At 35.0% G+C, this 17,096-nt stretch overlaps 4 protein-coding genes across 5 annotated transcripts; 3 read left to right on the plus strand and 1 right to left on the minus strand.

Moving 5' to 3' along the window:
• The first annotated feature begins 22 nt into the window (after positions 1-22).
• LOC125610094 (AP2/ERF and B3 domain-containing transcription factor At1g50680-like) lies at positions 23-2,136 on the plus strand. Its single transcript, XM_048781825.1, has one exon. It carries the CDS (start codon positions 131-133, stop codon positions 1,343-1,345), a length of 1,215 nt encoding a protein of 404 aa, XP_048637782.1. The 5' UTR covers positions 23-130; the 3' UTR covers positions 1,346-2,136.
• Positions 2,137-2,383: 247 nt separating this feature from the next.
• LOC125610095 (AP2/ERF and B3 domain-containing transcription factor At1g50680-like) lies at positions 2,384-5,064 on the plus strand. The gene has a single exon (XM_048781826.1). The coding sequence runs from the start codon at positions 2,567-2,569 to the stop codon at positions 3,566-3,568; it is 1,002 nt and encodes a 333-aa protein (XP_048637783.1). The 5' UTR covers positions 2,384-2,566; the 3' UTR covers positions 3,569-5,064.
• Positions 5,065-5,323: 259 nt separating this feature from the next.
• LOC125610096 (OVARIAN TUMOR DOMAIN-containing deubiquitinating enzyme 2-like) lies at positions 5,324-7,555 on the plus strand. 2 transcript variants are annotated; one of them, XM_048781827.1, is made up of 9 exons: positions 5,324-5,480; positions 5,910-6,003; positions 6,101-6,146; positions 6,412-6,520; positions 6,624-6,715; positions 6,794-6,856; positions 6,937-7,055; positions 7,148-7,223; positions 7,298-7,555. In XM_048781827.1, the coding sequence occupies exons 2-9, from the start codon at positions 5,939-5,941 to the stop codon at positions 7,352-7,354; spliced, it is 627 nt and encodes a 208-aa protein (XP_048637784.1). In that variant the 5' UTR covers positions 5,324-5,480; positions 5,910-5,938; the 3' UTR covers positions 7,355-7,555. The 2 variants fall into 2 exon arrangements, with proteins under 2 accessions (XP_048637784.1, XP_048637785.1); XM_048781828.1 differs by lacking the exon at positions 5,324-5,480 and adding an exon at positions 5,540-5,620.
• A 315-nt stretch (positions 7,556-7,870) lies between these two features.
• On the minus strand, positions 7,871-10,981 carry LOC111207026. The gene is made up of 3 exons (XM_022704594.2): positions 10,323-10,981; positions 10,031-10,144; positions 7,871-9,551 (listed from the first exon to the last, which is right to left on the minus strand). Exons 1-3 carry the CDS (start codon positions 10,752-10,754, stop codon positions 8,079-8,081), a joined length of 2,019 nt encoding a protein of 672 aa, XP_022560315.2. The 5' UTR covers positions 10,755-10,981; the 3' UTR covers positions 7,871-8,078.
• Between the last annotated feature and the right edge of the window lie 6,115 nt (positions 10,982-17,096).

Consider the following 17,096-nt stretch of genomic DNA (forward strand, 5'->3'; position numbering starts at 1 on the left):
TCCTTTTTTCTTTTTCTTTTTTTTTTTTTTTTTTTTTACTTTTCCTTTTTTCAGCTGCTCTTTAGTTACTTTTCTCTTACGTAACCTTTTAACAAAAACGCAACACCAAAGAAGGAAATTTTTTTTTAAAATGGAAACTCATTTGCTATTAAATACCACTCACTACTCATGCAACAAACAACAACACAAACTAAAGAAACATAGCACTGACTATTCCTACGATTTACGACATTCATATACCCGAGCTCTACGTTGTCTACCTCTTTGCTTCCTTCTCATTCTCAACCCAACTCTTTCTCTCTTTCTCGCTATGTTTCTGGTATCCTCGGTTATTCCAATGGACATTGCAAAGTCGAAGGCTTCAAACACAAGCGACTCTTACTTACCTCCCAAGAAACGGATGAGACTCAGCGAACCACCCACCGACAAAGCACCAGTTTCCACTGCTATAAAGAGGGTTTCGTTTTCAGACGGCACAAAATATAAAGGAGTGGTTCCGCAGCCTAACGGTCGTTGGGGAGCTCAGATTTACGTAGACCACAAACGGATATGGCTCGGTACTTTCAGTTCGGCTGCTGAAGCCGCCATGGCTTTCGATAGCGCTAACATCAAGCTTCGAAGCTTTGACACTAACTCGGAAAGAAACTTCCCATGGTCTGATTTAACGGTCCAAGAACCGGTGTTTCAAAATGGCTACACAACAGAAGCTGTCTTGAACATGATCAAAGACGGTTCTTACCAACGCGAGTTCATTGATTTTCTCAAAACCCGGTCTCAGGTTGTCGTGGGATTAAAACAGAACCGAAGAGATGAAGAACCCAACAAGTGCTTCTCATCCAGGCAACTTTTTCAGAAGGAACTGACAGCGAGTGATGTTGGGAGACTCAACAGGCTTGTGATACCGAAGAGGTATGCGGTGAAGTATTTGCCTTTCATAAGCGAAAGAGAAGAAGGCGAGATAATAGACGATGTTGAGGTTGTGTTTTATGACAGAGAGATGAGACCATGGAAGTTTAGGTATTGTTACTGGACTAGTAGCCAGAGCTTTGTCTTCACCAGAGGATGGATCGGTTTCGTCAGGGAGAAGAGCCTCAAGGAGAAAGATGCGATCACTTTTTACACTTGTGATGTTCCGACATTAGAAGGTCAAAGCAAAAAGTTCTCGATGATCGATATCCATCGCTTTTCAGACAACGACTCCGTGGTCACTGATGATGAGGAAGTAAACAAGACAGTTCATAATATTTCTGATGATGTAATGAAACCAGAGAAGTTCTTTAACTCGAAGTTGGGAGAAGAAGAGGACAGAGGAGGGTTTATGTTGTTTGGTGTAAGGATCCAATAGTTTAAAGAAAATATATGTAGCATGTCATCGAAAATAATAAATAAAAAATTGGAAACAAAACACAGTTATAACGGTATTGTGTAAACTTAATTTTCAAAATAATTAAAGGCCTAGTCTATCTTCTCTCTTCTCTCTCACTTCCACAAACAAAATAGTAAAAATCTGTTAGAAAAGATACTTTTATGGCACGCTATATCCAAAAAACAAATTATATTTCTGACATGGTCAAGGATCATAACCATGTAGTAAATGATCATCATACTAAACCAACATGAGAGATGGATGATCAGTAAGAAGCAGAGCGTAATTGGTCTCGAGTGCCATGGAGAAAATGCGCCACCCTCCAAGACTTACCTTCACAGCTCTCACGTATTCAGTATTTGTGTAGGTACAACTCAATTAAATAGATTAACAAAATTGGCGTCAACTATAAAATTTGAGAATACACCTGAAACAGAGGAACTAACAAAGATTTAGAAGGTTCCTTTTAACTATTAAGAAATTGGTTGAGCAAGAGAGCAGGGATATATATCACTAAGTCATGTTTTATTGTTATTTTGTACGTATAAGTATAAGGAAATTAATGACTTAGTGATAGAATGATAATTTGTTTTATGTTTTATAAATTATATTTTCTTAACCGAAGTAAAAGAAATTAAAAACCAAACCAAACTTATTTCGATTTGACTTCTGTTAAAATATGCATAGAACCAAACAAACCTTTCGAAATGTTAAGTTTCTTTATCAAACAAAATTATTAGTATAGCCTATCAAAACAACAAACAAATAAAGGAAGTAGTATCATTTATCTTTTGTCAAAAAATAAACAAATAGGAAGTAAAAATATTCAACGACATGGGATGATATTTTTTTGCTAATGACCTAATTTATCTCGTTAACGGCAGTGAGATTTGTTTTTGTAAACGGCGGTGAGATTTGTTTTTGTCACAAACAAATACATCAATTTTAATGACAACAATTAAAAAAGGTAAATAATTTAGCCGTCTTCAGCAATAAGGAAACTTTATAAATACCCATATCTTCCGTCAACAAATTATAGAAACAACAACAAACGAAAAAAGGAAATTAAGTACTTGCAGAACACTCTACCACAATTTTCGATCCTACAAATATTTATCTCAATTCACTTTCTTCCTTCAGTTCCATCTTTATCTCTTTTATTTGTTTTCTTTTGGTTCTCTCTGTGACTGTGTTAGCGTCATGAACACGGAAGACGCAAAGACGGAGAGTCCAACAGTCTCAAGCGGCTGTTTCTTGCCTCTCAAGAAACGCATGAAACTTCATAACAACCCACCAAACAATGCCCTAGAGGTTGTGGTTTCAGGCAGTGCGAAGTACAAGGGAGTGGTTCAACTACCAAACGGTCACTGGGGCGCTCAGATATACACAGACCACAAAAGGATTTGGCTCGGCACTTTCCGATCCGCTGCTGTAGCCGCCGCGGCGTACGATAGCGCATCCATCAAGATCCGTAGCTACGACGCTAACGTGCACCGGAACTTCCCTTGGAGTGAGTACACGGTCCACGAGCCGGCCTTTCAAAACGAACACACGACCGAGGCAGTGTTGAGCATGATCAAAGACGGTACTTACCAACGGAAATATAGAGAGTTTTTCAAGAAAGTCCAGTCCAAGATTGGTGGGAGATACAACATGGTTGGACCAAAAGAAGATCAAGAATCAAAGAAGGGTTTCTCGTGCACGGAGCTGTTTAGGAAGGAACTGACGCCAAGCGATGTTGGGAAGCTCAACAGGCTTGTGATACCTAAGAAGTATGCGGTGAGGTATTTGCCTTTGTTAAGAGATGATCAAAAGGAGAGAGAAGAGGGTGAAATAGTAGAAGACGTTGAGGTTGTGTTTTATGACAGGGCGATGAGACCGTGGAAGTTTAGGTATTGTTACTGGAGAAGTAGTCAGAGCTTTGTCTTCACTAGAGGTTGGAATGGTTTCGTCAAGGAGAAGAGCCTCAAGGAGAAAGATGCGATAGTCTTTTACACTTGTGATGTTCCGACGTTAGAAGGTCAACGCAAAAAGTTCTTGATGATCGATGTTCATTGCTCTTCAGATGAAGGTTATGCTGTATGTGATGAGGAAGTAAACGAGACTGTCCATAACAGTTCTGAGGGAGGAGTAAAAACAGAAGAAACCAAATCAGTGGAGAACAAGGGAGGGTTTATGCTGTTTGGTGTTAGGATTCAATAGCCACCTTTTATTCTATAACTAAACTAGAGTTTTTTTTTGTTTAGATGTCACATGGTACGTTTTTGAACTTCGATTCTTAATAAGATTGGTAACTAATATAAAAGTATAAAACCATACTGATTCAGTTGGTAACAGAACTCTATAAATCAAATCATCTTATCATTGGTTTCTTAATATATATATATATATACGAATAGAAGGGTAAAATACGAAGTTTGATACCACTAGAAAGATCTTTCTTGGGAGGTCAGATGTCAAATTGCAAATTGAGACACTGCGAATAGATCCAAAAATTAAAGGAAATTCAACAAAACATCAGATGAAATAGTGAAAGTTGTTTCATAAATCATTGTGGTTTGTGGATTTTTTATTAAGCCGCATAAAACAAAAAATAAATGGAAACGGATAAAATTTTAAAATATAAAATTGAAAATTATGAATTATTTTCTTATAAAAAAAATAAAAGTTCAAGATGCCGTTTTTTTTTTTTTTCCGCCAAGTTATTTTTTTTATTAATAAAGGGGACTAAGCCCAACAACAAGTACCGGGCCAAAGCCCAAACAACTACTAGACTTAAAGCCCATCACGAAAGGGCAAACACAAACCAGCTAAACGGACCTACGGCCCAAACCGAAAGAACCCCACTACGCGGGCCGGACGCGTCCTTGCTGACCCATGCGTCAAGGAAACTGGACGCGTGTTGAGATCTCGTCGTCAGCGCGACACGCGTCACCTATGCCTCGACTTGACCATCGCCGCATCGGAGCACCACCGGAACACCACCACCATACACCTCGTTTCGTCGGAGCTTCAATACCGAAAGCCTCCACCGAAACCGAACTTTTTTCCAACGCTTTACCATTCCGCGGAGAGCTTCATCAAACTCTTCTAGAACTCATCCGCCAGAAGGACACCGCGAGCCACTGAAACCCCACCACCAGAAACCACAACGCAACTTCACACGCTACAAACTAGTAGCCACAACCCACAAAACAACGGGTCTCATAACCGACAGGGCATAGCTTTGAAAGCCTCCACCCTCGGAGCCAAGAGCCGGCGAAGACGGAGCTGAGTAAGTCTCCTCTTCCCGGGAACTGAGGCCGGAGTCGGTGGATCTGCGTAAGCCTCCACCTCCCGGAGAAAGGCCGGCGACGACGGAACTAGGGTAGTTTCCATGTCCCGGAATCAACACCACTGAACGACGAACCAAATTGCTCACGCCAGCACCTAACCCGACCGCGTCTTTCCTCCAGACGCTAAACCATCGTAGAACGATGACTCAGATCCAGAGCTTAGACAAGGCGATCGTTGAAAGGCGGCGAAGAAGAAAGAAAATAAGGGAGCTTGAAGGAAGAAGACGGCCTCCGGCGACGGCACGGACGTTCACGCACCGTCCGTACGCCGGGCCCTAAAACGAGATCTACTTTCTCTCTCTCTCTCTCTGGAAGCTGAGACTCTTGTTTTGTTTATTGACGGAAGTTCAAGATGCCGTTTACATTCGGTAAAAATTTATTGACTGGTAAAGAAACTGTAAAAACTTTTGTTTTGTTTATTTATTTATTTTATTCTTAAATTTTTGAATGGTGGAATTGAATAGCATAATGTCTTGTTTATTTTATTTATATGAAGAGGAAAAAAATGTCATAAATTTAGTAAAACAAAATCACAAATAAAGAGATATATCATGTAAGAGTTTTTACCATCAACCATCTGAAAAAAAGAAGAAAATTACGACAAAAAATAAAGAAATGAATTAAAAAAGGTTCTTTTCTTGGTTTCTGGGGTTGTCTTTACGTAAACGAAGCAAAGTAATCTAATGAGCAAAAGCGGCAACCCACCATAAAAATCTAATTGTATATTTCTCAGTTTTCCAGAATCAGATCTCTCTCCATCTCTCTCTCTGCCCCTAACGGTGAGTCCTCCTTTCTTATCTAACTTTCATTCTTTCACACACGTGTTTATGCCATTCTGCGTTAGGTAGATGGATCCAACACCAAGTTTCTGATTGAAAGTTGTTTGCTTTAGTCGTGTTTGGTGTTCATACTCATCTGGGTAATCATAAAAAATCAAACTTTACATCTTCATTTCTCCATCTGATTGAATAAGTTGTTTGCTCTTCCGAATCTGTGTTTCTTGATCCATAATTTTGGTGATATATTAGATCGAATCAAGACTCTTCATTTTAGCTCGTTTTCAAGTTTTGTTATCTTCCCTGAGTAAAAGATTTTTTTTCTCTGTTTCTCTTGATATGGTTCTTGGTTAAATGAAACAGCTTTGGAGTTTATTTGATTCTTGACTAATTGAGTTTTTTTTTTGTTTTTTGTTTGGAATGCAAGTATAGGCTTTTCTTGCTAGTTTGAGATTGTTATCATGGAAGGAGTCATTGTGAGGAGAGTTATACCATCTGACAACAGTTGTCTCTTCAACGCAATCGGGTAATAATAATAATAAGCTTCTTTTTTTTAGTCAAGAAGAGATGTTTTGAGGCTTGTGTTTATGTTTTGAGGATTGTCCTTTTTTTTTTGTTTACAGTTATGTCATGGACAAGGACAAGAAGAAAGCTCCTGAGCTAAGACAGGTTTTCTTCATCTATTTTACCTTCTTTCAGCTATTTAATGTTTAGCTTCTTCTTTTGAGTTTGTAGTTATCCGCTTCCTTATGGTATCTAAAGCTTAGTCTTAGCTCCATTCAGTGTTTATGTACACCTGAGAACAATCTAAAAGTAGTGATACATAGTAACATAGGGTAGACTAATGATGTTTCCACATGAATTGAGTATTTGAACTTTGAAGCAACCAGCTTTGGTAATTTATAAGTCATAAGCTTGGTGCTGTTATGTTTAGGTGATAGCTGCAGCAGTTGCAAGCGACAAGGAGAAATATAACGAAGCATTTCTAGGGAAGCCTAATGAAGAATACTGTACTTGGATTCTCAATCCAGAGAAGTGGGGAGGTTATCTCATTTGCCTTAAAATGTTTCTTTGGTTGATTATGATTACAAAGTTTCATGTATTGATAAGAGTGTCTTGTCATTTTCGTTTGTTTTTTTGTGTTAGGTGCGATTGAGCTTTCGATATTAGCAGATTATTATGGTCGAGAGATTGGAGCTTATGATATTCAAACTAGTCGATGTGACTTGTATGGACAGGTATCATCTAACTCTCAAACATTCAAATTCTTCAAAGATTAAGTATTAAACAGTAGTTATTTTTACTCTCTTTTGCAGACCAAAAACTACAGCGAAAGAGTTATGCTGATCTATGACGGTCTTCACTACGATGCTCTCGCTGTAAGTTGATATACTCAATCTGAGAAGATGGTTAGATGATAATCAAACTGGTAGCTTAATGATTGCAATTTTTTTTGTAGTTGTCTCCATTTGAAGATGCTGAGGAAGACTTTGATATGACTATATTTCCGGTTGGTAAAGATAGATCCATTGGTCCCATTGAAGGGCTTGTTCTAAATCTAGTTAAGGACCAACAAAGGTAATAGTCGATAAGGTGTTAGCTATTGTGTTGTTAAAATGTGGGTTATGGAAACAAGAGTAAGCCCTTTGAGTTTTGTTTATCTGTTTCAGGAAAAGGAGTTACACGGATACTGCAAACTTCACTCTGCGTTGTGGTGTTTGCCAAATTGGAGTTATTGGACAAAAGGTCATTTGCTTTTATTATCTGTACTTCATAGATCAATAGAGCTTGAATTGATGAAAATATATTAACTGAAACAGGAAGCTGTGGAACATGCTCAAGCAACTGGTCATGTCAACTTCCAAGAATACCATTAAGGGAACGATTGATTTTAATTTTATCTTGTCAACAAATTCAGATTCTGTGTGTTGTACAATTCATATTATGTTGTTTTCTTCCTTTAGATGTATCCTCTCTTCAAGGGGAGCATCATTGTTGTCTCACCAATAATGTCATGAAAATTTGGACATATTTGTCATTCATTTTTCTCTTTGGTTCAAAATAAAAACATTCCAACACATGTTCAGTCAGAGCAGCTTTTAGCCTTTTACTGCAGGGACATCAGAATTGTTCTTCTTTTTACCACCAAACACATAATATTTCTTTTAATTATATTAAATTGTAACAATTTTTAGAAAATAATACCAGCAGAGTTACAACTATTAAGCTGGAGATTTCAAACTTATGTTTTTGAGATCTTCATCACGTAACTGCTATACAATTTATTATTCTTATCACCATCAAGTAATTATATAATAAACTTTGAAATATATATTATTTGATTTGCGAGTCCATATCTATATTGAATATGTTTAAGGAACAATGGCCTTCTCTTACTCTGCTAAAAGGTTTTATCTTCTTCCATAATAATGAGATAACAAATATTATAGTACAACAGTTTTGCTTAATTGCTAATGACCAAAACGACATACATAAATCTAAAAACTCCGGTCTTGCTGGCTTCTCCTGACTGCTTCACCGGAACATTTTATTACTTCATACAGAATCACAGCCCCGGTGAGAGATCTGGTTTAGTATCATCTAAATCTTCTGCTTAAGGACATGCTTCAACTGAACCTTCTGGCTTTCGATCCGCGCTTCAATGAGTTTTGCCTTCAAACTATGCTTCTGTGCAGCACCTCTAGGCCACTCTATGCAACCTTTCATCCCTCCTCGGTTCACATGAGGATGGCTTGCAGATTCAGGTGATGAGCTCCACTGTCCAACCAAATCCATCATTGGACTAAACCCTCCTTTGCTTGAGCCTCTCTCCGGTGATGAAACCATTCCCGCGCTTGATTTTATTCCTTCCATTGATATCACCTTGAAGCTGTTATTATCTCTATCTCCGTTGTTGCTTGCACCTGATGATCTCCACAGTTTAGCTATTGATGAAACCTTTCTGGATGATGACCGTCTTGGAACCGAACACACTTCGCTTATCTCTGTAGTTGGAGTCTCTTCCCATCCTTTCCCACAACTTGAGGCATTGCTCTCTCTGTGATTGTTCACTGAAGGTATGCTCCCATCTGGTGAGTAGCTAGACCCTTGCTCTTCCACGTGGCTAACCGTCTCCCAACCGCTGTCATCTTCTTCATTCTGGTGAGTATAAGCAACAGGCTTCTTCTCCATCTCTTTATCATCATGACCTTCACCGAGATTCATCTCTTCCAACATAGCGAAGATATCGTCAGGATTCGCAGGCTCGTACGCAAACTCCTTGATCTCTTGGATGTCAACAGAAGCAGCGGTCTCTCTCAACACCTCCGCCTCTCTCACCTCCTTCACATCAACAACAACGTCTCTTGTCTTGAGGAAAGACTCCAAGCCTGCAACAAGCTTGTTCATCTGCGAGTACTTCTCCTCTAACGCCACTTTAGCATCAATAAGCTTCATCTGAACACGCTCCTCGCGCCACACCTCAGCCATCTGCAGCATCCTTCTCTCGTCGTCTACCTCTTCTCTAAGACTCATTGACTCTCTCTTCAAGGCCTCGATCTCAGCTTTGTCTTCTCCTATCTCCTTAGCGAGCTCGTCGCAAACCTCCTCGATCAGCTCTCTAGCTTTCCTCTCCTTTTCAAAGTCCTGCATGTAACGCTTTGCAGCTAGCTTGGCATCCGCGAGCTCGTTGACGAGTTTATGATTCACGATCTCTAATCTCTGACGTGTCTTTTTTTCTCTGCTCATGTCGGATTTCATGTCGTCGATGATCGCTCGGACCTTCTCGTGCTCTCTGCTCCTCCAGGCAGCTCTCTCCTCGCTGACTTTCCTCAGGAACTGCTCGAGCTTCTTCTTGTGGGAACGCTTCTCGCTCTCGAGTTCGTCGATGCGGGCGTGTGCTTCCTCCAGCTCGGCTTCGAGGGATGTGACTAATGAGACGGCGTTCACTTGTTGGTCAATGCGCTTCATGTTGCTGTAGATTTGGTGTACTTCTTCCGTTGTGTCCATGCATACAGGATCCCATTTTGTTGCTCCTTCCATCGCCGAGTGTGGAAATGGCATTGAAGGCTCGAGCTAACAACAACAATACAGACTTGAGGTCAAGAAACTATAAATGACTAACACGAAATAATCAAAAGAATAAAAGAACCTTAAGGACTCCAACAAGAAAAGCCAAACAGAAACAGTGTATGTGGCTAATATGAAATATTCACCCATGGCCCCCATAATATAAGTGGCTAATATGTATTAAATTGATTAAGAAAACTGATTATTTAACTTCTAGTCCATAATTGTTTCAAAGTCTTATAATCTCATGAACAGAAGAAATGTACAGTTATATGAAGACTTCACAGCTTTCAAAAAAGGTGCAAGACTGACCAAAGATTCATTGAACTATTAACTCTCAACTTCAATATCTCAATCTCATTTTTTTAAGTTTTATTTTTTCCCATTTTGCAGCCTGGGAATAAATGTATAAAGTTCCATGCATATATCCACGATTCATTTAGATAATAGACTTAGAAAGATTGAGAGGATGAACAACAACACACCGTACACAAGAATCCATTCTTGGTGGTAGCAATAGTGCTAGGGTTCTGCCTTATCCTGTTCTTTGAACCACCAGAAGCTTTGTCACTGTGGTGATAAAGATATGGAACACCTCCCTGCAAAAGGAACAGCAAAGATAAAGCTTTTTAAGACAGAACAACAAGATTTTTCTCTTTTCAAAAAAAAAAACAACAACAACAAGATGTTCTTCAAGACAGAACACACATCAGATCTTTCACTAAAGACAGCTGTTTTGAGAAACAATAAAAAACATTGACAAATTGAATTTATTACCTGAAACCCTAATCCCTCTTTCACCTTTCTCTCTCCGCCGCTAACCACCGCGTCGGGAACCTGCAACCGCCACAGCCCGGCGGCGAGCTTCCTAACCGAAACCGGCCGAGTTGTTTTCCTCCGATCCTTGCGGCGCGTACTAGTCTCTCTCTCATCCTCGTAATCATCGTCTTCTTCAACAACGCCGCCGCCTCTCTCTGTTTTCCGATCCTCGACTTTCCATTTCAGAAGAGGAGTCTCCGGGCGGCTTCGTCTCCCGCCGGGAGCGGCGGATCTTCGCTGACGTGTCAAGCTCGGGTTCCTTGCTCTGCGTTTAGTGACTGTGGTAGCTCTCTGTATAGCCCTGAGATCTGGAGGGTTAGTGAACAGCTTCGTCTCTGACTCCGAGGCCTGTAATGTCGCCGTAGGATACGGCTTTCCGGTGACTTTCATCTGCTCTTCGGCTTATTAATCACCATCACCGACCAAAGTCTCTGTGAAAAGTGAAAATGAGAAAGCTCGAGAATCAAATGCGTGACGGAGAGAGAGAGGGAGAAGCTTTGAGCTCGTGAAGCGGAGTTGCTTTGTTGGGTGAGTCGTCTTGTGACTTGCTGAAACGAGAGAGAGAGAGAGAGAAGAAGAAGAAGATGAGTAGATGTACTGTTCTCCTACGTATATTTGCAAAACCCATGCGTATTTGGTCAACGGTATAAGACAACACGACGTCGTATCGACGGAGAGTGGAACAAACGCGCGGTTTTGCGAGTTTTGGCTAATGAGAAGCTCTCGCTTGGTGGTGCGTGTTGCAGAGAGACGTTGGGAATATATGATTAAATAATTAAAAAATAAAAAAACATTTGTTTTCTACAAATAAATAATTGAGGTACGTATTTTCTTTTATTTTTTAAAAAAATAAAATATTTGTATAATATCAAAAATAGTGAAATGGGGATTGTTAACGTATGGTCTAAATAATATATATATGTAGAAACTTTATGAACATGCAATGCATAAACCTAAGATCATTTTTATCAATGGTATTAGTAAAATAAAAAAAGGAAAGAGAGATGTTTATTTGAGAATCTTAATAAAAAAACACAAGATACTTTATGTTTCCTCTTAGATTAACTTTTTTTCTCCTTTAGGTTAAGGATTTAATTATTTATTTATTTACGATAAAATTATTATTATTACTAGGGCTGGGCAAATAAACCGAATCCGAAAATCCGAACCGAATCCGATCCGATAAAAATGAATCCGAACCGATCCGAACCCGACATAAATACCGAATAGATCCTGTTTTTTGGTATTTTGGGTTATGAGTATTATCCGAACCGAACCCGGACCTAAATGGATATCCGATAGAACCCGAAACATTTAAAATCACAAAAAGAACTTCTACCAAATATGATCTTAATTCTTAATATGTATCCAAAATACTTTAAGATATTATTGAACTTCTAAAATAATTATATGTTACATGAACGTTGATGGTGGAATGTGGCGGTTGATGCCTGAAGTTTTTAGATTTTGGTTTTATTTTTATTGAATAATGTTTCTCATTTCATGAGAACTTATTTTTTGTTTTATGATTTCATTTATTTGGTTTTCTTTCTATCACTAACTATGTTTATCTTTCGCTTGATTTTGAATGATCACGTTTGATGTTTTTTCTTATTTTTGAATCGATTTTACTTATGTTTTGGCTATTAAAATATGTACAAATCATGTATTTTAAATCCGAAGAACCGATTTCATTTATGTTTTAGTTACAAAATAGGTACAAATCAGGTATTTTTAAACCGAAGAACCGATTGAGACCCGAACCCGAAAGTACAATGGGTTATACCGGTTCTTTGAAGATTTACTAACCCCGACCCGAATCCGATAGAACCCGAACCGGTCCCGAACCGAACTTTTATATAACCCGAATGGGGTTGATTTTGATAAACCCGAAAAACCGAAATCCGAATGGATAAAACCGAAACCCGATTGGAACCCCGAATGCCCATGCCTAATTATTACTATTGTGAAATAATTATAAAATATCTTAGCATTAATAATGCACTTAGTCAATTTAACTAGATCTCAGCTTTCTTTTTTGCTTCCCTAGCTTAGGTATATAAAAAGGTTTTGACTAGAAAACAAACAAAGAGACGACGAAGACATCAAAGGGTATCCTAGGCGGAGATGTCGGCTCATTGGATTCACCAGCCTAGGCCACATGACCTAATATCTTTTACCTTCTTTTACTTTGTTTAATTGTTTAAATCTTCTTTTCTAGTTTGTTCTGTTTCATTTGGTTTGGTTTCGTATTCGTTTGTCTCTCTTGTACATGTTTTTGGTTTTTAAATGTTCGCTATATACTTGTCGGCTCCATTTTGAAAAGAATTTATGATTTTGTGAAATTAAATGTTAGTATATGATAACACCGCCTAAACCGCTTCCAAACCTACTCATATTCAAGATAATCGTATGATACTGCACAAATGTCTACTCAAATATAGATCAATGAGACTGAAAAAACCAACCAAGCAATGCAAGTTGGGTTGCCCAGCAAACAACAAGTATGGATTATACTCAATTATTCTTATTTATCTACCACTATGATAATGAATTCTTATATGAACATGGAAACAAATGTAGATTAATGAGCCAGCCTCTTTAAACGTGCCCTCTTTGGGTGCTTTACTTCCCAGTTCCCATGCGATTCCTTGTTGTTGGTGTGTCTTTAATTTTTTCTTGTTTCTAGTATTTTGGTTCATAGTTTCATGATTTTATTTTATTTTCTTGAATTTCTTCTAATGCTAATCCTAGTCCCAAGTTCTATCACTGGGGACCCATTTCCACGTATTTGAGACGTTCACATTACTAGTGTAACAATCATATTCAATATCCCCAATAAATTCGATAGTAATGATCTTAAATTAATATGATGACCGTGATTTGAGTATAGTATTTTTATTTTAGTAAAAAGATAAAGATATTATTACCAACCTTTCAAACTTTTGACAGAATTACAATGGAAATAAAAAACGGAAGAAATAAAAATAATGCTAAACAACGATTCGATCTAGCCTAAGCCGAAACATACACAACAAGCAAAAGCTCCAAACCAAAGGTCTTTGTCAATCTGCACTTACCGCTTGCCGCAGAAAAAAAAAACAGTTAAACCAAGATTCAGAACCTAATAATTTTGGATATAATTCTTACAATTGAGTTTAGAGTTAGATACGATCATTTGAGTCCAAATTAAACAGTGGAGAATGATTATTTTGTTCATGTAAAAAAGTTTTAAAGGCCTCCAAAATAAATTATGAAAACTAACTAACTAATGCCCAAATATGATATTATCCACTAAAAATAATTTATCTTGGAGAATATAAAAGGGATCAGTAAGGCATCTCGTCCAAGGATTAAGCCTTCTATTGATTATGTGAGGTAGTGGTCAGGGTGTGTTGGAATGTTTTAACATAATGGAATTGAATGCTCTCTTAGAAAGTTCAAGTAGTATATGAAAGCAGATTATAAACCAAGTAGGAAAAGCATTCAACTAATATATATATAGATTATAAAGACAATATTTTTGTCTCAATTTTTTATGAACTGCGCTCTGTTTTCTTATGAGCCGTTTCCTTGTGAACCGTCTTCCATGACTCCTCTTTCCAAATGTAAATTTCATCCATCTTTGGGTTGATCGCACCACCTCAACATTCGATGTAGTTTTTGTAGTGTTCTAAAACATGTCGGACGTTCACTAACGATATATATACGTCTAAACTGCAGCGCCATATACATAAACATTTAAATAGAGTTTAGACACATATAGCTCTACATAATAATATATTATTAGGTTAAGATCCACGCTTTGCGCATGATAAATATTATTTATAAATTAGTTTTAGGTATTATATGTTTTTATATAAATTATTAAATAATACATATATATTATTAAGATCTACGCCTTATGCGGATAACTATTACATATATGATTAAATTGGTGCAAACACATAAATAAATTTTATCAAGTCAAACAAACACTTTTCTATTTTGTAGGATATAAAATTAAGTTTTAATGATACTAACATATATATAGTATATTTTTAATAATGATATCTGTTAAATAATATTTTATAATTTGTATTTTTATAACAAAAATTTTGAATCACTAATAACCAAATTTTTTTGTGGGATATTTAATAGTTTTAGTCATGTGTAATTTAAAAAAAACATTATGAAAAGTTTTAAAACTAAATATTAAGTTGTCAATATTTATTCAAAATTTTTATCAAAAAAATCAAAGAAAATTTCAAAATTAAGATACATATGTATTTTTATGTGGTACATAATTTATTTGAAAAAGTTAATATATTAATATTTATTAAATGAGACTTCTTGTTATATTATTTTGTAATAATTTATATCTTTTATAACAAAAACAAATTGAACCATGGATTCAAAAAATTAAATGTAGATTTTTAACAAATTTAGTCATTTATAGTTGTTTTAAAAAATTTGAAATATAACATATACAGAAAAATCTAAATTTAACTTTTTTTTTTTTTTTTTTTGACAGCAAAAAAAAAAAAAAAAAAAAAAAAAAAAAAAAAAAAAAAAAGTTAAATTTAGATTTTTCTGTAGTTAAATTTAAATTTGAAATATAACATATACAGAAAAATCTAAATTTAACTATGTAGTTAACGTGGTTGTTTAATTTATTTTAATAGGCTATTATTTTTAAAAAATGATAGAGAATATACTGATTTTATCATATTTTTACTATTCAAAATCATTAATTATCATATATACCTTATTTTTATTTAAGAAAACAATAAATAATATTAATAATTAATTTATGATTAGTTTAATAAAAAACTTATTATATATTTTTATGGACCAACATATTTTTTTAATGATTCTAAAAATTATTGTGGTGATGACACGTGACTACAAAAAATGTTGTAATATTTTTCTTTTAATTTATAGGAGATATATATTTATCCTTTTTATTTATTTTATAACTTAAAATAAACTATTCTTCAAATATATAGTGTATCTCGTTTCATACTATAAACGTTATTATGTATATGAATTATTTAAATTTATATAAAATATTGTATAACATGGAATTAAGACGGTCCATCACCGCCTAGCATATTTAGACACCCGCTTACTACGAATTTTAGAACACTTGATTTTTTGTCTATTGATCACGTTATTAAAAAAAAAGTCTATTGATCACGTAATTAAAAACTTTGAATATTAATATGATGATGATAGTAATTCAGATCAATAGATCTTGGCTTTATTTGTTGATCCCTGCATAGTTCGGTGATAAAAAAAAATGCTTATTTTATAAAACCTTTAGATCTGAAGTTTTTGTAGTTTTGTACGCAGTTACTATTAATTTACTATAAAACTACACTTGCGTAGTTAGATCAATAATTCTATATCTATACTATACTAAAAACAACGAGGATTTTTTTTTTTTTTTTTGAAACACATACTAAAAAGGAGGATATAAGCTCTTTTTAGAGTGTCCACATAAACACAAAAAATCGTCCAATCAGAGAGCTCGAAGTTGCAACGTCATATCACTTATTTTTTCGTAAAAAATAAAAAAACAATGCAAAGAAGAGAATCGAACCCGGGTTAGTATGACATAAATATAGGACAAATACCACTAAGCCATTGAAACTTTCTTGAACACATATACAAGAATCACTAAATATGTAATCACACTCTAATGTACATTTACAATAATATGGATTCAATTTTCAAGACTCCGATAATTTGTTTTGTAAAAAAAAATAACTAAGTGACTAAGATAATATATTCTTTGAAAGTGTGAGAATTGACAAATATGAAAAGACATAGATTTTTGTTTTTTCGTGAAAAAGTTAAGAATTTTGTAAAAGTAAGTTTAACATATAAATTTTCGTGACAAATATGAAAAAAACATAGATTTTTGTACAATTTTGACAAAACAACTCAAAACATAATTCTCTAATGTCTTAATAAAATATTATTTAAAGGTGCGATAATTAAATATATCAATTCAATAAATTTTGTAATTTATAGACAAAACAATAACACAACAAATTTTGAAATATTTATTTAACCTATCGATTTCTTTTCATGAGAATCCAACTAAAGAAGCTAGAAAAAAAAACAATTAGATTTATTTAATTATGATTTTATTAAATTTTGATTAATTTCAAATTGTAAGAATGTATCTTTTTGAAGTTACAAAAAAATAATGTTCTTTTTTTATTACACTAGCATTATATATACATTCCATATACACAAATAAATATAATATAACAACATAAGCTTGCTTTCCCCGATTCATATGAAAACTTTTAAGTTATCCACCAAAACAAATTAATTAAATCAATCAAATTGTTAGAATATAACAAATTAATATATAATTTTATTTTAAATTAAATTATTTAAAAAGTGTATTTTCATGAAAACAAAATAATAAATAAGTAAAACTGATTTAATGTTAATTTTTATGACATATATATATTATGTGAAAGAAATATAAGCATAATATGGAAAAAAATCTTAAATACAAAAAACTCTAAAATTAACAAAAAAAAACAAATAAAAATTAAACTATTATATCAATTGAAAGCTTCTTAGACAATATTAATAAAATATTTAAGCGATAATTAGAAAAATTTGATTTTTTTTCAGCCAAAAGTTTATTATTAATTAGCATCAGTTATTTCAAGATGTTTAAGAAATGATGGACTTAAATGATATATGAACTATGTAAAGTAGTACTTT

The sequence above is a fragment of the Brassica napus genome, chromosome A6, assembly GCF_020379485.1.
Source record: "Brassica napus cultivar Da-Ae chromosome A6, Da-Ae, whole genome shotgun sequence".
NCBI lineage: Eukaryota > Viridiplantae > Streptophyta > Magnoliopsida > Brassicales > Brassicaceae > Brassica > Brassica napus.